Genomic DNA, 22382 nt, shown 5'->3' with positions numbered 1-22382 from the left:
ACATTTATTTTACTGGTTTTCTTTTGTGTATTCGAAATATACATGATAAATTGAATAATTGTTCGGTTTAAATTTTAGAAAAATACTAATTCTATTAAATTCTTTAAAAAAAGAATGTTGTTATCGCTGAAAATTCAGAGATTTTTAACTCCAAAGTTTATTTTTTGGAAAATTCTTTCAAAAAATATTATATAATGAAAAATTTCTTCCAAATTTCTTATTGGATATTTCAACTAATATATAAATATTCTATTCGGTTACAATTTTTCTTTGAGTCCTTTTTTTAATGTATTTTTTGCGTCGAAATATTTTCATTGCGTTATGTTTGGATGAATGAATGAAGGATGAATTTTTATGGATATTGAGGTATGACCGCGCCTTAATATCACATAGCAATAAAATGATAAGGATAAGGTAATATCAAATTTTTAACAGCTATTACAAGCGGAGAGCTTTGTAATTGCCAATTTGTTTAAGTTTTAAATTGTATATAATATATTATCCTTAAGAGATAGACAGATGCCATTGAAAATGCCTTTAGACCTACATAAGATACACAATTTCACCATACATTATTTCGTTATATCTAAATGGGCTTAGACAGCGTTTTTGTTGAAAGCGCCCAGACGGGCTATTTTTTTCCGTCACCTCCAACAAATATTGGTAATGTTTACAAATATGTTTACAAAATCTTAACAATTTATATACTAAAATCTTCCTTGAGAACTACGCTATCCATTGATGAAAACAGTATAAGGGAGCACAATCAGTCGGAACAAAATTTTCTTTAAGTAAATATATTATAAATGTTAGAAGTTTATTAATGTATTAATGTAATTATTAATCTAGTATAAAAAAAACTAAAAAACACGCTTTTTATAGAAAACCTTATCGACAATAGATTAAAATTATATAAATTAACAAAAATTTTATTTCGCAAATTGGAATAATTTCATCAAATTAATGTATTGTCATTGGTCCTCGATAAATCTACGAAGTTTGAACGAAGTCTGGCCGCTTAAAGTGGGTCAAAATCGCGCCCGAATGAGTCGGTTACAAACAAACATATACAGGTGAAGCTAATAATAAAGTGTGTAAAAAGATATTTTAATTTAATTAATTAGGATTTTCGCCAGGGTATCGTATTTGGGTGTTGCTTTTCGCGCACATCGTTAAAATTCAATCAGATAATGTTTCCCTAATGAGTCAAACAAGTATATCTTCAAAAACGTTGTATTTCATAATATCACTAACCTCACCTTCAATATTCACTTCTGTAGTGTCTTCAAAGGCACACACGGATTTTCCTTTTACTGTGCTTCCAATAAATTAATGAAGAATACTTAAATAATACACACGCCAATATGTCAGGCGTTCATGCATGAAATAGGGTTTCCAGGAGCGAGGAATTATCTCAGAAATAATTGAGGTCACTCTGTTACTGACTGGTTCGCCAAGAATGTCATAACGAAATTATATATCCGTTGAACAGCTGCTATTCCGTCCAGCTAAAGAGCGCGCCCACTGCCTCACATTAAATATTGTTTCTACAATTTACATCTTTGAATACTTTATAAACAAGTTTGATTTACATTTAAATAAAATACTTTTTAAAGGATTAAGACGCGTGTTATTGTAACCCCACTTTTTACATAAGATATTTGCGTAAAAGTAATTTTTTTATGGAATTGATTCAAATAGTTTCGTAATCTTTGCAGAAGCAAGTTTAAAAAGAGGACATTGTCGGAAAATTTTGCCTGTCTACAGCAAATGCCACCTCCGAGGCAACAAATGGCTCTAATATTCATAATGTAAAATATGACAAATACTATCTCGACTCTTGTTAACCGCAGTACCCCAAAGCTCACAAAACGTGTATGAATTATTTTATGTTTGTTAGGTTTTATTATATAAGAGGCAAACGTGCAAGATGCTCACGTAATGGGAAGCAACTGCACATGGACATCCGCAACACCAGGGGTCAAAAGATGAGTTGACGACAATCTTCCCAAATCAGCAGTGGCCCAGGGCACTCGATTTTTCAGATACACCAACCCAGTGTGCCGTACGGCACCCTACTCTCTCAACAACCCTTATTTTGTTTATAATATGGTTTATTTTGCATGGTCTTATAGCTTGTTTCAATAGCTTTCAGATACATTCACTCAAATCATCCTAATTTTATGCAATATATTGTTACTCCTAAAATAATACGCATTCACAGATCGCTGCGCGAGCGCCAAAATCGAGCCGATCTTAGGCATACTGCGCGATTTGAGTTTCCCGGAACGGAAAGGGAAGTACGCTTTAGTCTGAAAGGGCTTGAAGTCGTAACGGTTCGGGAAAACTGGAGCCACTTATTGATTACACAAAGTGGCTGTGCGTGAAATTTACTAGAACACTAGACGTCAACATGTCTCAACTTACAACATTAATTATAATGAACTGTGATTGTCAAATTCATTATTTGACAGATGACAATCGATATTATTATTCAATATGTATTACATTCGCAGGTCGAAAAATAAGGGTACGCCACACCTGATTTGATTTCGAAAATACCGACGCGAACCGTTTATTGTTCATTTATAATTATGTTTAGTTTGTATTGAGATCTAATAACTTTGTCGAGGATACTCTCACTAACCTGAATTCACTAACTCTGATTATATAGCTCTACTTCTACTTTCAGGGTCAAGGGTCCACGATTTTTAATCTCACTGCAAAACTGTAATTTTACTTCATTGAAATAGATAAAAATCTATGTAAGTAATAGTAAATGATATATATATAAGTTTATGAAATTTGTTTGAAGTCAGTATAAAGAAAGTAACATATAAAGTATTTGTATAAAATATATTGCGTCCTAAAACGCCAGCAACACGAAAGTGGTTTCTGTGTTAATGCAAAAATACGCGGTATTACACACAATAAGAGGACTCAAAAGCATATTTGCCCCTCCTTCATAAATACCAGACCACCCAACTTCTCCTGGACTTGTTAAAATTAAGTTTGCACTATATTATTGCTTTACTTTACAATACATTAATTCCTGAAGAGAAAAAGTATGTTTAAGTGCTAATTTATAAAATAAACTGTCAATTCCACAACAAAAACAGTGTTTCTTTTTAAGAAATTAAATTACTTTAAATGGCTTTCAAAGATTATTGAAAGCTAACTGAATCAACCTGTTATTATTTCTGATTGTATTTACTACAGTTTTCTCTTTAGGAAATAACAAATAATGTATCACTTCAATTTCAATATATTTAACTATTTTTTCGCATATGAATAGCATGGTGACAGTAATGAAAACCTCCCACGTAATTTTGTAAGGCCGAAAGGTATCGCAAAAAGCTGCGGGCTTTTTATTATTGTTATTTTTCATTTATTGCATTTATTAATAGAACAGAACTTTAAAGGTGATTAATCAATTAATTATGCACTAGAAAAACTTATTGAAAATTTCGTGGAATTATCTTTTTACGATTTTTCCCTATTGTTATTGAACACTAGAACAATAGCATTGTTTGTAGCGACACGTAGCCGTTAGCGTAGCACCGCGTAGCACACACGTTTCGTTACAACAATTAACGGTGAGAAACGATATTTGAATTTATAACCCGCGATATGAATTTTAAACACAAACCGTTGACACAATTTCACTTTACACAGATTGAGGACCGTACCGCACAAGGCGCTGGAACTGACTAGAGGTTTTCGAGTGAACATGCATTTCGTGCTAAGATTCGTAAAACTGTTATTTCCTAAATCTGCGGTATATTTTGGGAGAGTTCAAGGATTGACAAATGTTTGTAATGTCTACGTTTATTATTTATAAACGTATTTATATAGGGAAGTATGCGAACTTTATTTATTTTTAGATATTATTCGGTGTTTCCAGAGATGTTAATAAAATTATTATTTATTTTTAATATCAGGTTCTTTGAGTACAGGACTTTGAAACAATTTCCTTAGTTAAATCTTTAGTTTTATAAAGTACACATTACAACACATATATCGATGGTTTTATAATAAAGCCTTGTAAAGTTTTCACAAATTTGAATTCATGTTTTCGTTTTTACGCTTTACATAGCACGGTAAAATATATTTTGTGAGTAAATTTATTGAAAATTTTTTGAAGTAGGCATTACTTTGAGAAAATCCATAATTATCCAAATGTTTTGAGTTTTCTTTAGTGTTAATTCCGCCAATATTTGTCTAAAAACAATTAGACATGTGTTTCGCCTCTACACGAGGCGATACAGGACATGTTGACTCGCCAAACTCTGGCATGAGACTCTTTTTGAGGGTTTCAAAGTGAATATTTTGATTTTCTGTTACATTCTCATTTCAGATAATTGAAATGTTGCAATAGATATAGAGGTATAAAATATCATATACAGCCTAATCACCTGTATAAATCATCAAGCATAATATGACAAATTTTACATCAAAATAAGATAGCTAATGTTTAAATATTTGTTAACATAATGAAGGAAGTAGTAACGAAGGTTTCTTTGACGAATGGGGATGACTCATAGTTGGCATCTTAAATTATATACTTGAGCTTATGACAGTTTGCTGACACCTGTTCTTGTTCATTTGGTTCTGTTCTTATTTGACCAGAAAGCGACGAATTTATGGATAACTCGATCACAAGTGACCCAACATTTAGTGCTAGGTGGTTATTTCACACATTTATATGATTAATATGAATATATGCTTATTTTATTATGATGTATATGTTAATTTGCACCCATAGTACAGGTTCTGCCTAGCAATTGGACTCAAATACAGAGTTGTGCGTTCGAATCCAGCAAATTCCAAAAATATTGGAACAAAATTAAATTCATATAACAACTACTATATATTTTTTAATTCTATATTTATGAAAGTAATCACGACCATCATATTCACGAAGCATCTTTATACAAACAATGAATTCAAGTTTTACAGGTTGATTTCAATTTACGATAATTTATATTTATACAGTTATTTTTGTTACATTTTATGAAATATTTGATATTTCAAATACTTTTAACTTTGATCATGATTCATATATACCTTAGAAACTTTATTATGTATAGTACATTGTAAATTACTCTATTTGATCGAAAAGAGTGGCCCTTGAGTTCCTTATAATATCTTCTTCTCACAAGCTCTACTTTTTCCGAAAATAATATGGTTGCTTCAGTAATGTATAAGAAATATTTATAGTGACAATTCAAAAGCGCTTAGTTTAAGCCTGAATAAAGTTTATTTAACTTGGACTCCTAACTAACTAACTGATTTCTTTACTGCGTACGCTTGAAACGCTCCAGATACTGTATATTATGTAGCTATGGTGTGAAAAATGACGACAATACGAATAAATTAAGAACATTTTCTTTTTTTATAGAAGAGGTGGACAAACGACGCCTGGTGATAAGTGATCACCGCCGCCAACATTCTCTTGCAACACCAGAGGCATTACAGAATCGTTGCCGACCTGTTGGAAAGTGTTACATGCATTTCTTGAAGGTATTTAAGAAGGTACGACATACCAATGTCGTATCGTCCTGGAATCACCGCACAACGAAGCTTATTCCACAGCCTTCTAGTACGTGGAAGAAAGTTACTTGCTGCACGCTAATTGATCGTCAGTCAGTCAGATAACATTCCACATAATTAATGATATTTTTAATACAAATAACATTTATTTATGATTCGTTCAGTAATGGTCATTTTTATCAAAAGTATTTTGCAGTCGCAATTTTTCAAGGTGACATTTAAATCGAATTCTGATGATGAATTAATGGCGAAATTCTAAAAGCAGATATTGAATAAATGAAATTACGTTAAAGAAATAATCACATAATTCCGAGAGAATCTCCGTATCAAATATATGACTCAGTCAAATCAAATATTCTCAAAATGATTCACGAAACACGACGTAATAATATTAGTTTTTATATTGAGAAGCTGCCAGACAAGACAGCCTAGATGCTGTGTAAATATATCACGAACATTAAATGGATAATTTTGTAGAGTTATTTATTTTAAATTGGTGTTTGTGACGTCATGCTCTTGACTTCAGGTCATTGTGAGATGAATATATTAATACTTAAAGGCAACAAGTTTTAAGCTTATATCGAAAGAAAACTGGATGAAAAATTATAAATCAATGTAAAAGATTATTTAATGAACTAGTTTTTGTGGTTTAGTTCTCGTTGCAGGCTTCGTCATGATCGCGAGGGGCAGGTTGTTACTTTCCCTAAAATATAGTACAGGGAAGCGATGACTGTTCCGTGGGTCATACTCGTGAACGGTTTTAGAACCACTGTCCTCATAAATAGAGTGAATATTAGGAATATTGCGTGCGGCCAAGTTTATTATTAATTAGTGTTTACGCAGATTATCAAATACTTGGCTGTCACCCAAACGTGCAAGAATTGAAAACATACCGAAAACACATTTTATCTATATAAATGAAATGATAGAGGATCTCATTTGTCATACATCACGGTAAAACTACTGAATGGATATATTTCATCGGAACACCACGGTGGCGTAACCAGTCGTAGTTTAATTTATTTATTTATTATATACAGACACTTTATCACATAATATTACATCATATTTGGTCCTTACACTAGGCGTAGCCTGTCCTGTAGGCAACCAATTTACATTCTATGGTTAACAATATGAACCGAAAGGTCAAAAAGTGCACTCTGTATGTATGTGTGTGTCTGTGTCTCTGGGTGTGTGTGTGTGTGTAATTGGTAGTGACAACTAGTTTTTTTTTATAATATTTATTTAATACACAATATAGTTATAGCTTATAATATAATAACACACACTTAAGCTTTAGGAAGATTTTCTGTGTGTGAAGCCGCTTAAAATTAAATTACGTAATATTTGCAAAGAAAAGAACATTATTTTCAATTACAGTTATTACAACAAAGATCTAATTTTATAGAAACCAATAAAATGCAAATAAAAAAAAATTAACAAAAAAATCATTTTTATTTTTATTTTTAGTGAATTTGAAGTACACTTACTAACAATTTGTCTAAATATGTGTATAAATAAGATTCGGCCGAGTATCGTTAATTTGCTCCTAGGAATTGAAGAGTTCCGTTACTTTGTCATGGATTCAGTAATCAGAACCTAACCAAATTATCTTTGGAGTATATCCTTTCCAATAAAAAATAATCTAAGCAATATGTTATGTTATATAACATATTGTTTAGATTTCGTTGTAGTTTCGTTGATTCGTCGTTCATAAAATTTTGTTTTTCAAATTTTATTTGTGTAATAAAAGAATAATCGAAATCAGTTGGCACGATATTGAGTTATTCGTAAATTTATCATCCACTTTGCTATACGTATGTATAGCAAATTTAAGACTTTTGTGGTTTTCTCATGGATGCTATCGTCAGATCTGGACCTAAATACAATGGGACCATACGGGAAGCACCAGCTTACAAATAAGAAATAATTATCAAAATCGGCTCACCCAGTCGAAAGTTTTGAGGTAACAAACATAAAAAAAAAATACTGACGAATAGAGAACCTCCTCCTTTTTTGAAGTCGGTTAATAATTATCGACTAAACGTTAGCAATTACAAATTAGTTTTCTACTTAGCTTACCGCAGATAAAATTATATTAATGAAGTATTTTGTAAGAAGTAGATGCGGCTCCTATGATTCCTGTGATTCGTCTGGTGTTGCAAGTGAATGTGGGCGGCGGTGATCACTTAAACCTTGACCCGTAGACTCGTTTGTCCTCCTTTTCCATAACAAAAAAGCGCCATGGCCGTACCATCCTTTACTCAAAGGAGTTCAGGCCATTTTCGACCACCTATAACATCGTTGTGGATAAAAATAGAAGCCCAATTTTTTTGTAACGAAGCAAGCATTGTATAAACTCGGTATATTTAAAATTTCATTCAATTTGAACTAGTAGTTTAAGAAATGAAAAACAAGTCAATGTTTCTTAATTTTTTCACTCACTGACTGACTGACTAAGGCACTTGCCTTTGTTTCAAAGTCATTGTTTGTAAGTAGGGGAAGCTGTTGTACCTAGGACTTCTTTAGATATCTATTTTTAATATTTATTTGACGAACTGTACTCAAACCATTATTGCATATTTTGAAAGGTCAATTATTTGAGTTTTCACCACCAAGATATCAAAAATGTATATTTCACACTTACATATTGTGTTTTAATAATTAAAACGAAAAAGGGATTTATGGCCAAGGTACAACATACCCTATGTACCTATATACCCAACGTAGGCCAGAACTATTTTGTAGTTAAGACACATTGAGAAATTGGGGGTAATTTATGGAAACTATAACTGCTCTTAACTAAAACCGTTTTATTCGTTTAAATAACATATTTAACAAAAAATAACTCACAAATTTTGAACTAAATCAAAATGATATTCATATTTTATTTTTTCTTATGGGACAAAATCTTTTATATTTTATTGGGAATATTATATATATAACGTGAATGTGAAATAATTTAAGAAAATATTCTCCTGGCCAAAGTACAACAACTAAATGTACCTTAGCCATTGAACAAGGTACAAATGATTGACAGTGAACGAGGTGCAACACTACTCCAACTTCAACAAAACGGTGGGTTTCAAATAATTTGGGATCCCGTAACTTTTATTGTTGTTTTAATGCTAGCTTAAGAAAAGAACCAATGGCCTATAAATGTTCAATGACTATTAAAAACCTTTTAAGACTATCAGACTTCTAACACCTCTTCTCACATCGACCACTTATGATTTCGTAATATTTATTATCAAGAATACAAATTCACTTACTGAGATACTTAAAGTAACATGATACACATAGTTATTGAGCGGCAAATCGTAGTGTATATACTATACATAATTTAAGTCGTTATATTTAAAGTTACAATAATTACACAGAGTTACAATAAATACTAATTAGGTAGATACATTAATAACGAAATAGGTGGGTAACGTATAAAATAAATGTTTACAGTAATGAATGAAATACCTACACTATTTTATTATTTGTTATAATGAGAGCTATACGAGGGTATTTGTTTATTAAGGTCTCGTTCATAGTCATAGCCGGAAGCGGTCTAACAAATAAGTTATGAGAAATCCTACAAAATTTCAGTTTATATTCCACTTTCATATTGAATAGTCAGTAGTGATGTACAGAATACACTAGAAAATAGAATTTATCATCACGGGAATTTTTTAAACGAGCCTATTGGCCTAGGTACACATAGTGCCAAGGTTCAACAGGTTCCCTTACACAGTTTATTTGTTAAAATGTTAATTTCTCATGTAAGTGATAAATAGATCTTAATGAGAATAAAGTTATTTAAACCAAAAAATTTAGATTCCGGATTAGTAATCACTTACATAATATACTAAAACCTACTCCGAAACATGCTGCATCTTATGGTGTAAACTATAGGTCAAGGATCAGACCACGATGGGTCGAACTTGGGACCGCCAAATATCTTCGAATTTGCTGTTCTTTTGGAACACCAAACTATTAAAAACTGGCTCAAGACTGTCGGTGCAGTTTCTACCATTAATTTTAGGCCTTATGTATTATAATTCTGAATTTTATTTGAAACGATAGTTTTTACTGGACCTCATTAAAATTTTCAGACTCTACCTTAAACTACGGACCGACACCTATTAGTATTAATCCGATCGGTTATGTTGTTTTCGGTAGCCTAAACGAACAAAGAAAACGGCTTTTCATTTATTACCATAGATGTCACACTAACGCTAAAGTGATAATTTGAGAAAATACAACATAAGAACTACAGTTCCATCTATTGGAATGTGTCATAACTAAGTCAGCTTATAACCTTCATCCATGCCACTAAATATATACAATCAAGAGACCTCTACACCTGTTCACATAAAACAAATTGATAACGGTGGCGTCAACACGTATCTGACATCTTTTAAATATAGAATTTTTATAAACGATTTTACTCTACACGTGTTTGGTGAAGGTATCTGTATTTTTCATAGACTTACGCTGAGATCTATAGAGCATGCTGAGACTTAGCTCGTATTTTACTTACGTAAAGTTTAGCTGAGTGTTAGCTTAGCATAATCTTTGATTTCGTTTTCATAATAATTTGCTGAGCTTTAGCTAAGACATTTCAATGCAAAAATCAAGTTCGTGTTTCACGATTCATCACACTCAGTTAAGTTTTACGTAAGTAAAGTCTGAGCAATGCCTAAATACAATATATTGATCTCAGCCTCAGAATATAATAAAGACGACCTGACAATCCGATAATTCGTAACCATTTTTGATTTGTCAATGTGTTACCTAGTTGGTGTTAGTGGTTAGTTCATTTGATATTCAAAATTGAAAGGAACAAATTCCAAGTGTGGCTGGCTGCTCACGACTAACATCAACTTATTATGCCTACTACTCGGCTTGTTCGAATTAATGTGTAAAGTAGGTATTCAGATACTTATATTGATTCCATTCTTAATTAATAATTAGTTTCTTAGAGCAAATTGTCGGACGATTTAATAACTACCCGTAACAATTAACCCGTAGACCGTAAAAATAGCAATTATTATAAAATCTCTCAGTTACAGTACATAATACATGGGATCTCTCGTGAATACCGACATCTATATTTACTTACAAACACTTTCTGTTTTATCTCATACTCCTATCAAACTCAGTTCAGTCTGAAGCGTATAGATGGCGCTGTTTTTAAGAATAGATTGTAAGAACAATGTGAAATACATATTATGATGATCAAAATTATAAGAATCAACAGGGCAGAGAGGGAGTTCACACACATTTAATTTTATAAGGGGTATATCTGTTTAGAATTATACCGTCTTCTAGGTATTTAGCTCATATTTAAAACAAAGCATTTCAGCCTGGCGCATAGATGGCGCTGTTTGTACAATAGTCACAATACAAACCTCAACAGGACAGGTAATTCTCACTTATTTATTTATTTATTTATTGGTTCCCATACAACATACATGTATTAATAATTACAAAATAACGCTAGTATAAGTAAATCATTATTAACATATACGTCAATTAAATGGAAACACTTATGATGGTAACACGTGATATTTAACTTAAATAAATGTAGAGTTATATAAAACAATAAATAATTTTATGTTACTATCATGACTTAGGAAAATGCATGTAACTTGTTAACTGAGATAAAATAAACATAAATTTAAAACACACAAACTAAAATTATATCCTACATATTATAAGTATAACATACAATAAAGCGAAACTGATACATATTTCAAAAAACATAAATATGAAGCACATAAAGATAAGCTAAGGCTCTAACAGGCGCAGAGTGTCTAAAACTAGGCGTCGAAAACTGCACAGACTATTAGAAAAAATATCAATACAGTTATTGATATTTGCTAAGTCATTATATGAACGAGATAATCTATTAACTGGTGCATTATGTGATGTCCACAAGCGAGAAGTTGGAACAAAGAAAAGTCCTTAAGAAAGTCCTTACATTTCTAGTCCTACAAGGATTATCTCACAATCTCAATAGGTCGGGTAAAAAGTTAAGTTCAAACCTTAGCTTCAAACATTATGTAAAAGCTTGCAATAAAATCTATTCGGTCGTACTATTTCTGTCGGGCTGGTTTTGATGACATTGAAAAGTCACTTTTCATAGAAAGAAACAAATTATTATTTTTTTTATAAGAGGGGCCCCTTAAAAATAGTTTTAAAGATAGTTTTTTTTTTGCTTTTTGTGTCAGTTAATAATTATATATTATCAACCTGAATGAAAACTCATAAAAAAGCCGTACACAAAAAACAAGTATATCATCGAGGTAGACAAAAATTTTCATAAAAATGTTCATAAAATGAAAACTAGATGGCCAAACTATATAAATTTTTATGGGGCCAAATGACATCTATTCTCCATCGAACTAACGAATAATTACGTAAATCGAATCATAAATCGTAGAGTAATCGGTGTACATACATAAAGAATTGAGAACCTCCTCCTTTTTGAAGTCGGTTAAAAATAGCAGCCGGGAATTGATCACACATAAGGGAAGTGAAGCAAGTTTACAAAACGAGCGGTTGCAGAATGCCAGACGTCAACACGATGCGGGTGAAATAGCATTTTAACGTTATTAGTAAAATGCTGTCTATTAAAATGACTCTAGTGAATAGATTCGAATAATTTTAAAATTTAATTTGAAGAAAGTAAAAATGCAACGCACGCTGTGCCAGTAAGAACACCACAAACTCAGAATAGCACAAGGTTGGTCAAAAATTCACATCGCTCAGACTACTGGAAAACGCTGTTTTTAAAAAAGTGGAGCAAGAAGAGTGCGAACTGACCACAAATTAATATGAAAGAGGCTAGGTATAGAAAAAGCTCGATAAATCGCGATTCTTTATAGAGTCGTAATCAACCCGAAATGTTTTTCATAGCTGGTGCTGAAAAAGGTCATGATGAAAGGACAGACTATGACAAAACCCGGTTTAACTCTCACTAAGGTGATACAGTGTGTATGGTGAGATTGAAAGGGCATTGTTTATTATGAGCTTTTACTGCCAGGCAGCACTATCGTTTCGGAATTATACTGCCAACAACTAATGAGATTAAACAACGAAATTCTTTAGGCAGATTTGCCTGAAGACAAGAAATAATATAAACGCATGAAAAACGTGGTCTTCTATTAAAATCAAGATTGGTACACGAGTATATACAATGATACCTACTCTGTGATTCGAACCAAAATTCACAAGGCGGGTATGATTACTATCATCGCCCTTATCCGTATAGTCTGTCACAACAATACAATGACAAGAGTGAGTATCACGTCGCACCGCAGAAGTATATTTCGATATATTTGCTCCGAGCTAAACAATGGAATCCCAAAACTTATTCAATTAATTATTGCCTTTGGTAACGGATTATATAGCTTATTTTCTATGTGCTACTATTGTTTTCGCTCTTATAGAAGATGTAGTTCTCAACCATATTCTTAAAAATAAGCATTGTTTTTTATTAAAAAAAAGTATCGAACAGTCTTCCAATCGTGTTTTCTGTATTGGCAACGGAAAGAAAAAGGTTTGAAAATACATATACTCAAATTTCTCTTAGATAGGCTATTTACTTAAGTTGTTGAATGTAATTAATTTAAGGGACTGTAGCCTTAATATCAAGAGAGGACTGCCAAAACTATTTTGATCAGAAGTCCCGAAACTTCTAGAGCAACGGAATCACCGACCAAAATGACACAATATATAGGTATACTATAATAATTAAATTGAAGAAACTTTTTCCCCAACCTAATGATTAATTTTATATGGGGAAGAACACATTGGATTGGTATTAAATTAAGGACATTAAAACCATCAATGCTGTGCTAAAACATACCCATTACGTATCTTTTTAGATCGCTTAGTTGATATGGCGGGTAATATTCTGTAAAAGATGATGATAACCTTAGAAGATGACATCACTATTATTATTATTTATTATATTATATAAAAATGTAAGGATGTTAAGCGTTATAACGTACAAGAAAAGGAATTAAACTTTCATGTCTAACTAGTATCTTAATAGTTGATAATACTTTCAAACTTTGGTACCATTTTCATGGTCTTGTACATCTTCAGTTGATTACGCTATTCAAAGTATTTCTCAAACATAACCTTAATAATTATCCTCTGAAATCCAAATCCAATAATTTTTTATGGAAGAGGAAGGCGAACGAGTTGTTATCTGGTGCTCAGTGAACACCGCTGCCCAGTCTCTTGCAACATCATAGGAATCACAGCAGCGTTGCCGCCAGGACTGCCGACCTGATAAGAGGCTGTACCTACGCACTTATTTTGAAGGTTCCCATGTCGTATCATCCTGGAAACACTGTACAAGAAGGCTCATTCCAAAGTTTCGTTGTACGTGGAAGAAAGTTGCTTGAAAATTGCACTGCACAGGAATGCCAGACGTTCAGATTGTAGGGATGATATCCCGATTTGTTGCGTGTAGTGCGAAGGTGGAATTGGGTGGCAGAGAGCCGATTGAATTGCTCTTTGGAATAGTCACGGGCAATCCTATAGGAGCAACAAAGCAACGTCTCCATGCAGCGCAGTTATCGAGCCGATCATAGAGTCGTCATTATTTTACCCGAAAGACGTCCACTGCTGGACACAGGCCTCACCAAAGATCTCCACGACGATCGGTCCTGCGCTGGCAGCCATCCAACATATACTGGCGATCTTGACCAACAAGATGGACGGACCATCTTGTTTGGGGGGCCTACCAAATTTGCGTCTTCCGGTACGTGGTTGCCATTCGAGGACTTTACTCCCCAACGGCCATCTCTCCTTCAAGATATGCCGATGAAATTGGTTCTCCTACGGATCTCCGGCTTTCTGATTTCCCACGTAAACAGTGTACTGGATCCCCAACTGTCGGATCTTTTGATAGTAAAAGAAATACTTTTTTGTCTTACCTTCCAGAAACTGCCGGGTAGGTAACTGAAGCGAGACTTTGAGTGAGGATGCGTATGCCGAATCAATGTACCAGCACGGAGTAGAAGTGTCACTCAGTGTCTTTTTATCTTCTCTAAAACAAAATTATTTCATCATGAATTCAGGAAATGGTTAGAAAACACCTGGCGGGAATTATAAGGGTTCATTAGAGGGGTATCTTAATGTCATGACTTATCTTAAGTGCTAATTCCGAAAAGATTTGTATTTAGGTGTGTTTTCGAAAGCACCAAAAATTTAGTTGCAAATAAAATCTTAAGTGCCGTTAAAATAAATTTTCCATCGTACATCGTTGAGGAATGTGTAAAATTATATAATAATATAACTTTGTTTATAGATAATATGAAGACGTAATAAATTGGCCAAACGACAATTAATACAAACTAAATAATATCTGACCGTCTGACGTTATTCTGTCCTTAATAAAATAAGGTCGCTTTTGAAGTTATACTTCTTTAGGCGCGTAATGAAAAAATGATGAGAGTGAAATTTTAAGTGGCGCGCGCATCACTAAAATTTTTAAACGTTTGCGACATTCTTATTTTTTTTTGGTTTCTTCGTCCATTATTAGGATAGGCAAAGGGTTCAAGCCCGTACAGCCGTTATCGTTATTTAATGATTAAGTGTCAAAACCATCCTAGCAAGATTTTAACAATATTTTTCTTTCTACAAACGTAGAATAGCAGGAGGAAATAATTTTAAGTATTTTGGCTTTGTTAGGCCAAAGAAGTATAAGTTCTTGCGTGCATACATGAGTACACACACACTTTTTTTATTTATTAATTTGTCAAAAGTCATCGTAAAAATAATAAGTCAATCAATAAAGGAAACAAGAAGAAAACAAGACTTAAACAAGCAATGAAACATGAAAGAAGAAACTTGTACACTGCCTATATCGCTGACAACACTATCAATAGAATGATATTTCTGAAGCAGCCTTGCAAATAAACGCAGGAAACTTTATACCTCCGAATAAACCAATCATAAGCAAAATGTCTATTTGTAAACTTCTCAAGTATAATTTTATTCCATGTTTATTTGTAAGACCGTTAGTCTTTGACTCTTAAGGTTCTCTGAACGGGTTTAAAGTATAATATAGTGGTTGAAAGGGGCTGTAAAGATACTGTCGAATTTTATTCTGAGTGTTCCAATAACTGAATGCTGTTAAGTCCGACTTTAGTAGATTGAATAGTTTATATTTCAATTCATGATTCATAACAAAGAGTGGCAATGAGTTTCTTGCTACTTCTTCTCATTAGCTCAACCCTTTACGAAGTAGCGGTAGATTAAATAAGAAAAAATATTTTTTTTTGACATTCATAAGTGCTATTTCCGTGATCTATATGAATAAAGTGATTTTGAATTTGAATTTAACAAAAAACATGTACCACCATGTAAAAATTCAGAGTGAACTTTTACGATACCCAAATTCGACACCCTGACGTTAGTTGTCAACTAGACCATTTGTATCATACTTTAGAGTTCAGCTACCAAAAGCCCCTTGTAACTCATATGGCAACCAATGGATGAGAATTAAATAAATTTTACTTTGTTTTTGTGTATTTAAAAAAAATCATTTCTTTCTAACTGCATAAAAATTATTTAGTGATGTTTAAATAAACGTTATTTAACCAAACTATGCGGTATAATAATATTTTCATTAGTTGTATTTAATACGACGAATAATTTTTGTTTTGTTACGCCAATGTTGTTTACGCCAAACTTCGTGCGTGCGCACATAAGTACACACACACACACACACACACACACACACACACACGCACTCACGCCTTTTTCCCGTCGGGGTAGGCAGAGACAATAGAATGCCATTTGCTTCTATCCTTACAAACCTCACGCGCTTCCTCTACATTCATTACTCTTTTTATACATGCTGGTTGCTATTCACCGGTTGCGGGTGCTTCGGACCTCTCCTTTTCTCAAAACGTCCCCAATTTTGTCGACGAATGTTCTACGAGGTCTCCCGCGACCGACTTGCCCACACACACTTGCCTTATATATTTAAGCGTCATTCTTTTTTCACTCATTCGCTCCACGTGTCCAAACCATATCAGCATTCCTTTTTCAGTCCTTGTCACAACATCCTTTTTCAAACCACAGCGCGCTCGTATTACCGCATTCGGAATTCTATCAGTCAGTTTCTACACACACACGTTTTTTCAATATAGTGTACCTCCCATTTGTGAATGGAGCAACCGTCCTAAGGCTATTTAATTATACATTACATATAAAAAGCGGCAAACGGCTTTGAATGTGAAGGGTTATGGCTGGCAACCTTATATGAGTAAGCTTTAATCTTCGTTAAAGGTTCCCAAGTCTGCAGTCTTTTCTGTATATATATACAGAAAAGACTGCAGCCGGTAATCGATTCCACAAAGCGGCTGTGCGAGGCAAGAAGATTGTTATAGAATGGTGAAGATTATAGAATGCCAGACCTAAACATCATGCAAATGGAATTATCCAGGACCAAACAGAAACCTAGTTCACAAATCCAGCAGCAATAAAAATTAAAACAGTCTGACAGAATATTTACATCGCATTCAGTTTTAAAAGCTCATTATGATTGGTTAAGCAGTCATAGCCATGTCTACTCGGTGGTTATACTTATGCTGTCTTATTAATAAACGTGTTGTAAAGTTACTCCAAGTTTAAGATTACGTCTACCTGTCATGTTGATCATGTCAAATGTCAATTCCACGTCATTTTGTCACTGCACTGTGGAATTTCCACAGTGCAGTGACAAAGCTAATATGGGGACAAAAAGTTTTATAATGGGAATTACTTTGAGTTTATTAAAATTACACAATTAGCCGCAACAAAGAAACAGACAGAAAGACGAACCTAAAAGTACCAGATGGTCCGACTTCAATATTATATTTACTTTTCTGTCAGTACAACAAAACCTACGTGTAATGCGTATTATTATTAATGTTGTGAGTAGGTAAGTACCTATGTATCTAAATTCAATTAATTAATTTTAATTGCATATTTTCAGGAAAATCTTACTTAATTTACGCAAAATCATCAAGTTGAGTTAATACTAATACAAAAATGTATTTAAAACAATATTTTATGGTTATGCCATTTGAATTTATAGGTTATATTGTTATCAAGTCAAAACAATGATGTGAGCAACTGGCATTATCAACACGTTTTCATGCTCAGAGCATGCACAAAGCTTATATTTACCCCGAATCCATTTTGACTAATCTAAATTATCACTAGCTAAGGTTTTGTTGTAATAAATAAAGCTAAATGAAGTAATTCAAAATAAAAACTACATGTTTCCTCCGTTGAAGTGTCAAACTAAACTATTTTGGGAAAGCCAAGTTCGCGTCACGTCGCATAAAATATGCCCGTCGGATGTATAATATCGTGAATCTCTCTTGAAGAAATATTTCAGTCGCCGATTTCAGTTTTCACATTCAGTTTCAGCTTTAGACTTTAGTAGAGCTTTTCAAGAGATGGCGTTGATCGTATAATATGTTTTGTAACGCACAAGTGCAGACCGCGTCAGCGTTAACAAATACAGTTGTAATAGTGTAATGATTTTGTATTGTTCCGATAGGTGGCGCTGTAACAAATGTCGTTAAAGAATCGAGAAGACAAGCGTTTCGTCACAGAGTACGGATGGATACTTACGTATTAAGTTTCGTCGTATTTTTGAGCCGTCATAACTGCGGCCCTGATTATGGATACCAAGATAAGATGTTCTTTATAGACTTATTAAACATAAAGCAGCAAAAATACTATTCCTATACGTGCGTGATAATATTATTTTCCTAGCCTAAATTATGTTATCACTTGTCCCGATCTCTTAATAATATTCATGCTTTTGAATTTTTAACTATTCACTTGCTAAGGGATGCTCGTAATGTGTGATCAGGACGAATATATGATTTGTGTATAGTTTATTCAGCGACTACACTAGTACACGGTACAGAGTTCGTTACACAGAGTACTTTTAGTTACTTATATTTTTGGTAACATGTCTGCTCGTCGTACAAAATATTACATCCCTATAATTAGAAAGAGTATGTAATAGTCCAAGTATGGTAACACAACGAATAGTTACAATAGTGTTGCTACAAATTAAATCTATGCAGTAGTTTTTGCGTTTTGCTCATACATTGGTACCGGTACATACAGAGTGCAGACCAATATGGTATAAAATACATCTTTTTGTCTTCGGTATAAAGTTTTTCTTTAAAAAATATTCAATAATATGATGTAGAATAAACAATTTTAAAATACTTTGTTACGATTTTATTAAAAATTGTAGTTATTAAACTTGTACTAACCAACCAATACTCATCTCTTAGGTTTTCAGATTTAAATATCTGAACTACGTTGATTACGTAACTAACTGCATATACATAAAGGAATAATTCAGCTCATAAATAGGCTGACTATAACAGGAATTTGGTGCACCATCGTATTCCTTACTTAGCATAGTTAAAATTAAAGTTAAAAAGTGAGTTTTATCAGGTCACTATTTAGCTTTTTTTTATGAAAATAAGGGACGAGACGAGCAGGACGTTCACCTGATTGGTAATTGATATATAAAATTACAATGCAGTGCCGCTTAGGTTTCTTCAAAAGCCCCAAAAATTCTGAGCGGCACTAAACTGCGCTCGTCACCTTGAGACATGAGATGTTAAGTCTCATTTGCCCAGTAATTTCACTAGCCACGGCGCCTTTCATACCAAAACACAATAATGCTTACACATTCATTCACGGCAGAAATAGCTATTTAACAATAACAATAGCCGGCGAAGATTTCACGGTTGCGATTAAGATTCAAAGTTGTGATGTCATCTAAAATTTTTTGTCAAATGGTGCAACTCATTTTTTGTTTAACCGGTACTATAACATATCTGTTATTGCTAATGTTAGTTAGTTATGCACTCAGCTTTAGATGTATAAGTTCTTGAATATTAGTATACCCTAATCTGCAAAGTACAATACAATTTTTTCGAAGAGAAGGACAATCGAGCTTAACACGATGAGTGCGAAACGAGGCTTGAAACAGAAAACTCTGGTTCAGAATGAGGTTTCAAACGTCTCGTAACGCAGTAATGGAAAGTACAGATAAATCAGTGACGCTGGGAACGTGTTAAGGGTCACCTGAGACAAGACATAATTACCGCCGCCCAGATTCTACTGCAACGCCAGAGGAATCACAGGACAGTTGCCAGGCTATAAGAAAATCGCATACACAACAATAATTATGATTCCGAATTAGCCGGAATAAGTCGGAATCCATAATGGACTTGTAAAATACGGATTGAAATAATAATATAATAATAATGAGCTAAGAAAAGAAATATTTTCTTATAATACTATTATTTTCAATTTTGTATCTAGGTACGTGCTCGTAATAAAGTTTAGATATATAAAACGAAATAATTAATACAACTAATAGTAACAAATGTAATAGTAGATAAATGATAAATCAATTGCTTTCAAATAAAAGCAATAGACGCAGGGCAATTTGCCATACAGCCACATAGCAAACAATCCCAGCTGACAATAGTGCGTAGTGAATTAGCATACGATAATTTATGATACTCATCAAGAGATATATGTAAAGACATACTTACAAATAAACTTGGTATAAGGGTATACCTAAATAAAAAAAGAATATGCAACAATAGATTTTTGAGAACGTATAACGTTTCCCGCGTTTATTTGCAAGGCTGCTTGACTTTCGGAAATCTTTTAAATTATCATTGTATTGACAATGTAGTCACATATACGGCCGTTCAATAACGTATCTCTAGTTACGGATACATTGTCCCACCGTTTAATGACAAGATCTCATCTATCCATTGTTATGTCCAATATAATTATAGTCCAATACTATCTATCGATAGGTTATTTGAATGTAAGCGTAAAAGGATGGATTTGTCTACCTCTAGTAAGTTAGGCTATTTATTTGTAAGGCCGATAATGTTTATCATTTTTCTAGCTGACCCGACAGACGCTGTTTTATTCAAAATAAAAATAACGAATTAATCCAATCCTGCGCTACCCTCATCCAACCTATTTTGGCGATCTTGACTATCATCGGACCATCTAGTGGGGTGACTACCAACACTACGCGTTTCGGTACGTGGTTGCCATTTGAGTACTTTGCTGCCCCAACGGCTATCTGTCCGTCGAACTATGTGTCCTGCCCACTGCCCCTCCAGTTTCGCAATCTTGGTTGTCCTAGTTTCTGATTCGATCTCGCAGGGAAACTTTTAGCATATCCCCCAATGCTCTCTGAGCGACCATGAGCTTTCTCATCAGACGAGCAATACGACTTGGCTATCCAATAGCTGGGATATCAAGAGCTGCAAATGTCCTGCTGATGACTCATACCTCACTCATGACTAATAATGCCTGCTGATCTGAGGCAGGTGACGTCCGTGACGTCCTAGAGTATCTTTCTTTTCAATAACCTATCTATCCTTAGTTTCACTTACTAGAGGTATACAAATCTATCCTTTACGCAAGCTAGCAAGCAGCATTGGAAAATAACTATATTGGACGTAACTATGGATAGATAAAATCTTGTCATTAAACAGTAATAGCAATATATCCGTAACTAGAGATACGTTATTGAAAACGGCCTATAGTTCATTTACTTTGATTCCTAGCTGGTATTGATACTCATATTATGACAAAGTTCTTTTATCACGTAGCGTACCAATCGGCGAGTTCTATCAAACACTCAAGTATACAAATTAATTAAATTTGTAACCAAAATTTATAAACGATGCTCTTTCAAACTGAGCCAACCGTTCGAGTAGGTACGCATGGGTCGTAAATTTTGGTATATCTTGTTCAAATCTCAGGTTGTGGCTTCATCTACAGAATTTAGAGTTGATAACCTGCTCAACCCCAATATTTGTATATTAGGAAATTGACTTAAGATGTCGCTATTCAGATCTAAACAATTTGTTATTACCAGTTATTATTATAAGTATTCATTACCAATAAGTAAGTATAAGAATAGCCTCGGATGATCTGAGTAAATTATATCATATTGTATATTTATCGTCGTATATATTAGCATTTCGTAAAAACACCGCAAAAACCAATTCATAAATAAAGGAAACATAAAATTGTCATGTTCGATAATTAAAACTGTTATTAACTCCCACGCACGCATATATTCTGCAAAGATCTCTTGTTCAATGTAGAAAATATACATTTAAATTTGTGATGAAACTGCAAAAAGACTAGAGAGCTTTGACAGATGGTGATCCAATCCTCTTATATTAGTAATAGTACCTGGATGCCCGAGCCTTGCTCGGATTTTCAAGAAGGTACAAAAGTTGAACAAAAAAAAAACTTATAGTACATCTGGATCACCCAATGTCACATCTGAAATATTATATTCTTGTATATAGTGGCAAAATTTAACTTTGTATTCTAATGTTATTGTAGCAGTTTCTCATTAAAACACGAATAAAACTACATTATTTAAAATTGAATCTTAGCTAGATCGATTTTTCGCCCCCGAAACTACCTGTATACTAAATTTTATTAAATTCGTTGGAGCCGTTTCCAAGATTCAGTTTATATATATATTTATATACAAGAATTGCTCGTTTAAAGATATAAGATTTACTTTATAGTCTATATCTTAGATAATTTAAAGATAGATACAGCTTCTTTCTGTTAGACAACGCATGGTAACAGACCAGGTTTTTTACTGTAGTGTGCATGACGGCTATGTCTTTCGCTCGCGATACGTATGTCACTCTGTTATATTTGTGCGTGCGTTGCTGAAAATAGAGGCTAAAAATCAACGCTATTTTTTTTCGAAGTGTTCACAG

At 33.4% G+C, this 22382-nt stretch overlaps 1 protein-coding gene and 1 long non-coding RNA gene across 5 annotated transcripts in view; one reads left to right on the top strand and one right to left on the bottom strand.

Moving 5' to 3' along the window:
- The window catches only part of LOC126970137 (filamin-A), a 128040-nt gene that overhangs the window by 69297 nt on the left and 36361 nt on the right, over nt 1-22382 (bottom strand). The window contains exons 1-2 of one of the 4 annotated variants that reach the window (XM_050815876.1): nt 17743-17839; nt 14499-14611 (exon numbers count right to left, since the gene is read on the bottom strand). The exons of 1 other annotated variant lie outside the window; for it this stretch is intronic. In XM_050815876.1, the coding sequence (XP_050671833.1) occupies nt 14499-14611; nt 17743-17753 (124 nt within the window). In that variant the 5' untranslated portion in view covers nt 17754-17839. Of the gene's footprint in view, nt 1-3649; nt 3679-14498; nt 14612-17742; nt 17840-22382 lie in introns of those variants that run through there. 2 more of the 4 variants (XM_050815877.1, XM_050815875.1) reach the window with 2 other exon arrangements.
- On the top strand, nt 17298-18806 carry LOC126970217 (uncharacterized). Its single transcript, XR_007730567.1, has 2 exons — nt 17298-17494; nt 18122-18806. It is a non-coding gene; the product is annotated as an uncharacterized LOC126970217 (long non-coding RNA).

This window comes from Leptidea sinapis, chromosome 20, assembly GCF_905404315.1.
Source record: "Leptidea sinapis chromosome 20, ilLepSina1.1, whole genome shotgun sequence".
In the NCBI taxonomy this organism is placed as follows: Eukaryota; Metazoa; Arthropoda; class Insecta; order Lepidoptera; family Pieridae; genus Leptidea; species Leptidea sinapis.
Note: the sequence above shows the minus strand (reverse complement) of the source record. Positions and strands in the feature narration are given on the sequence as shown.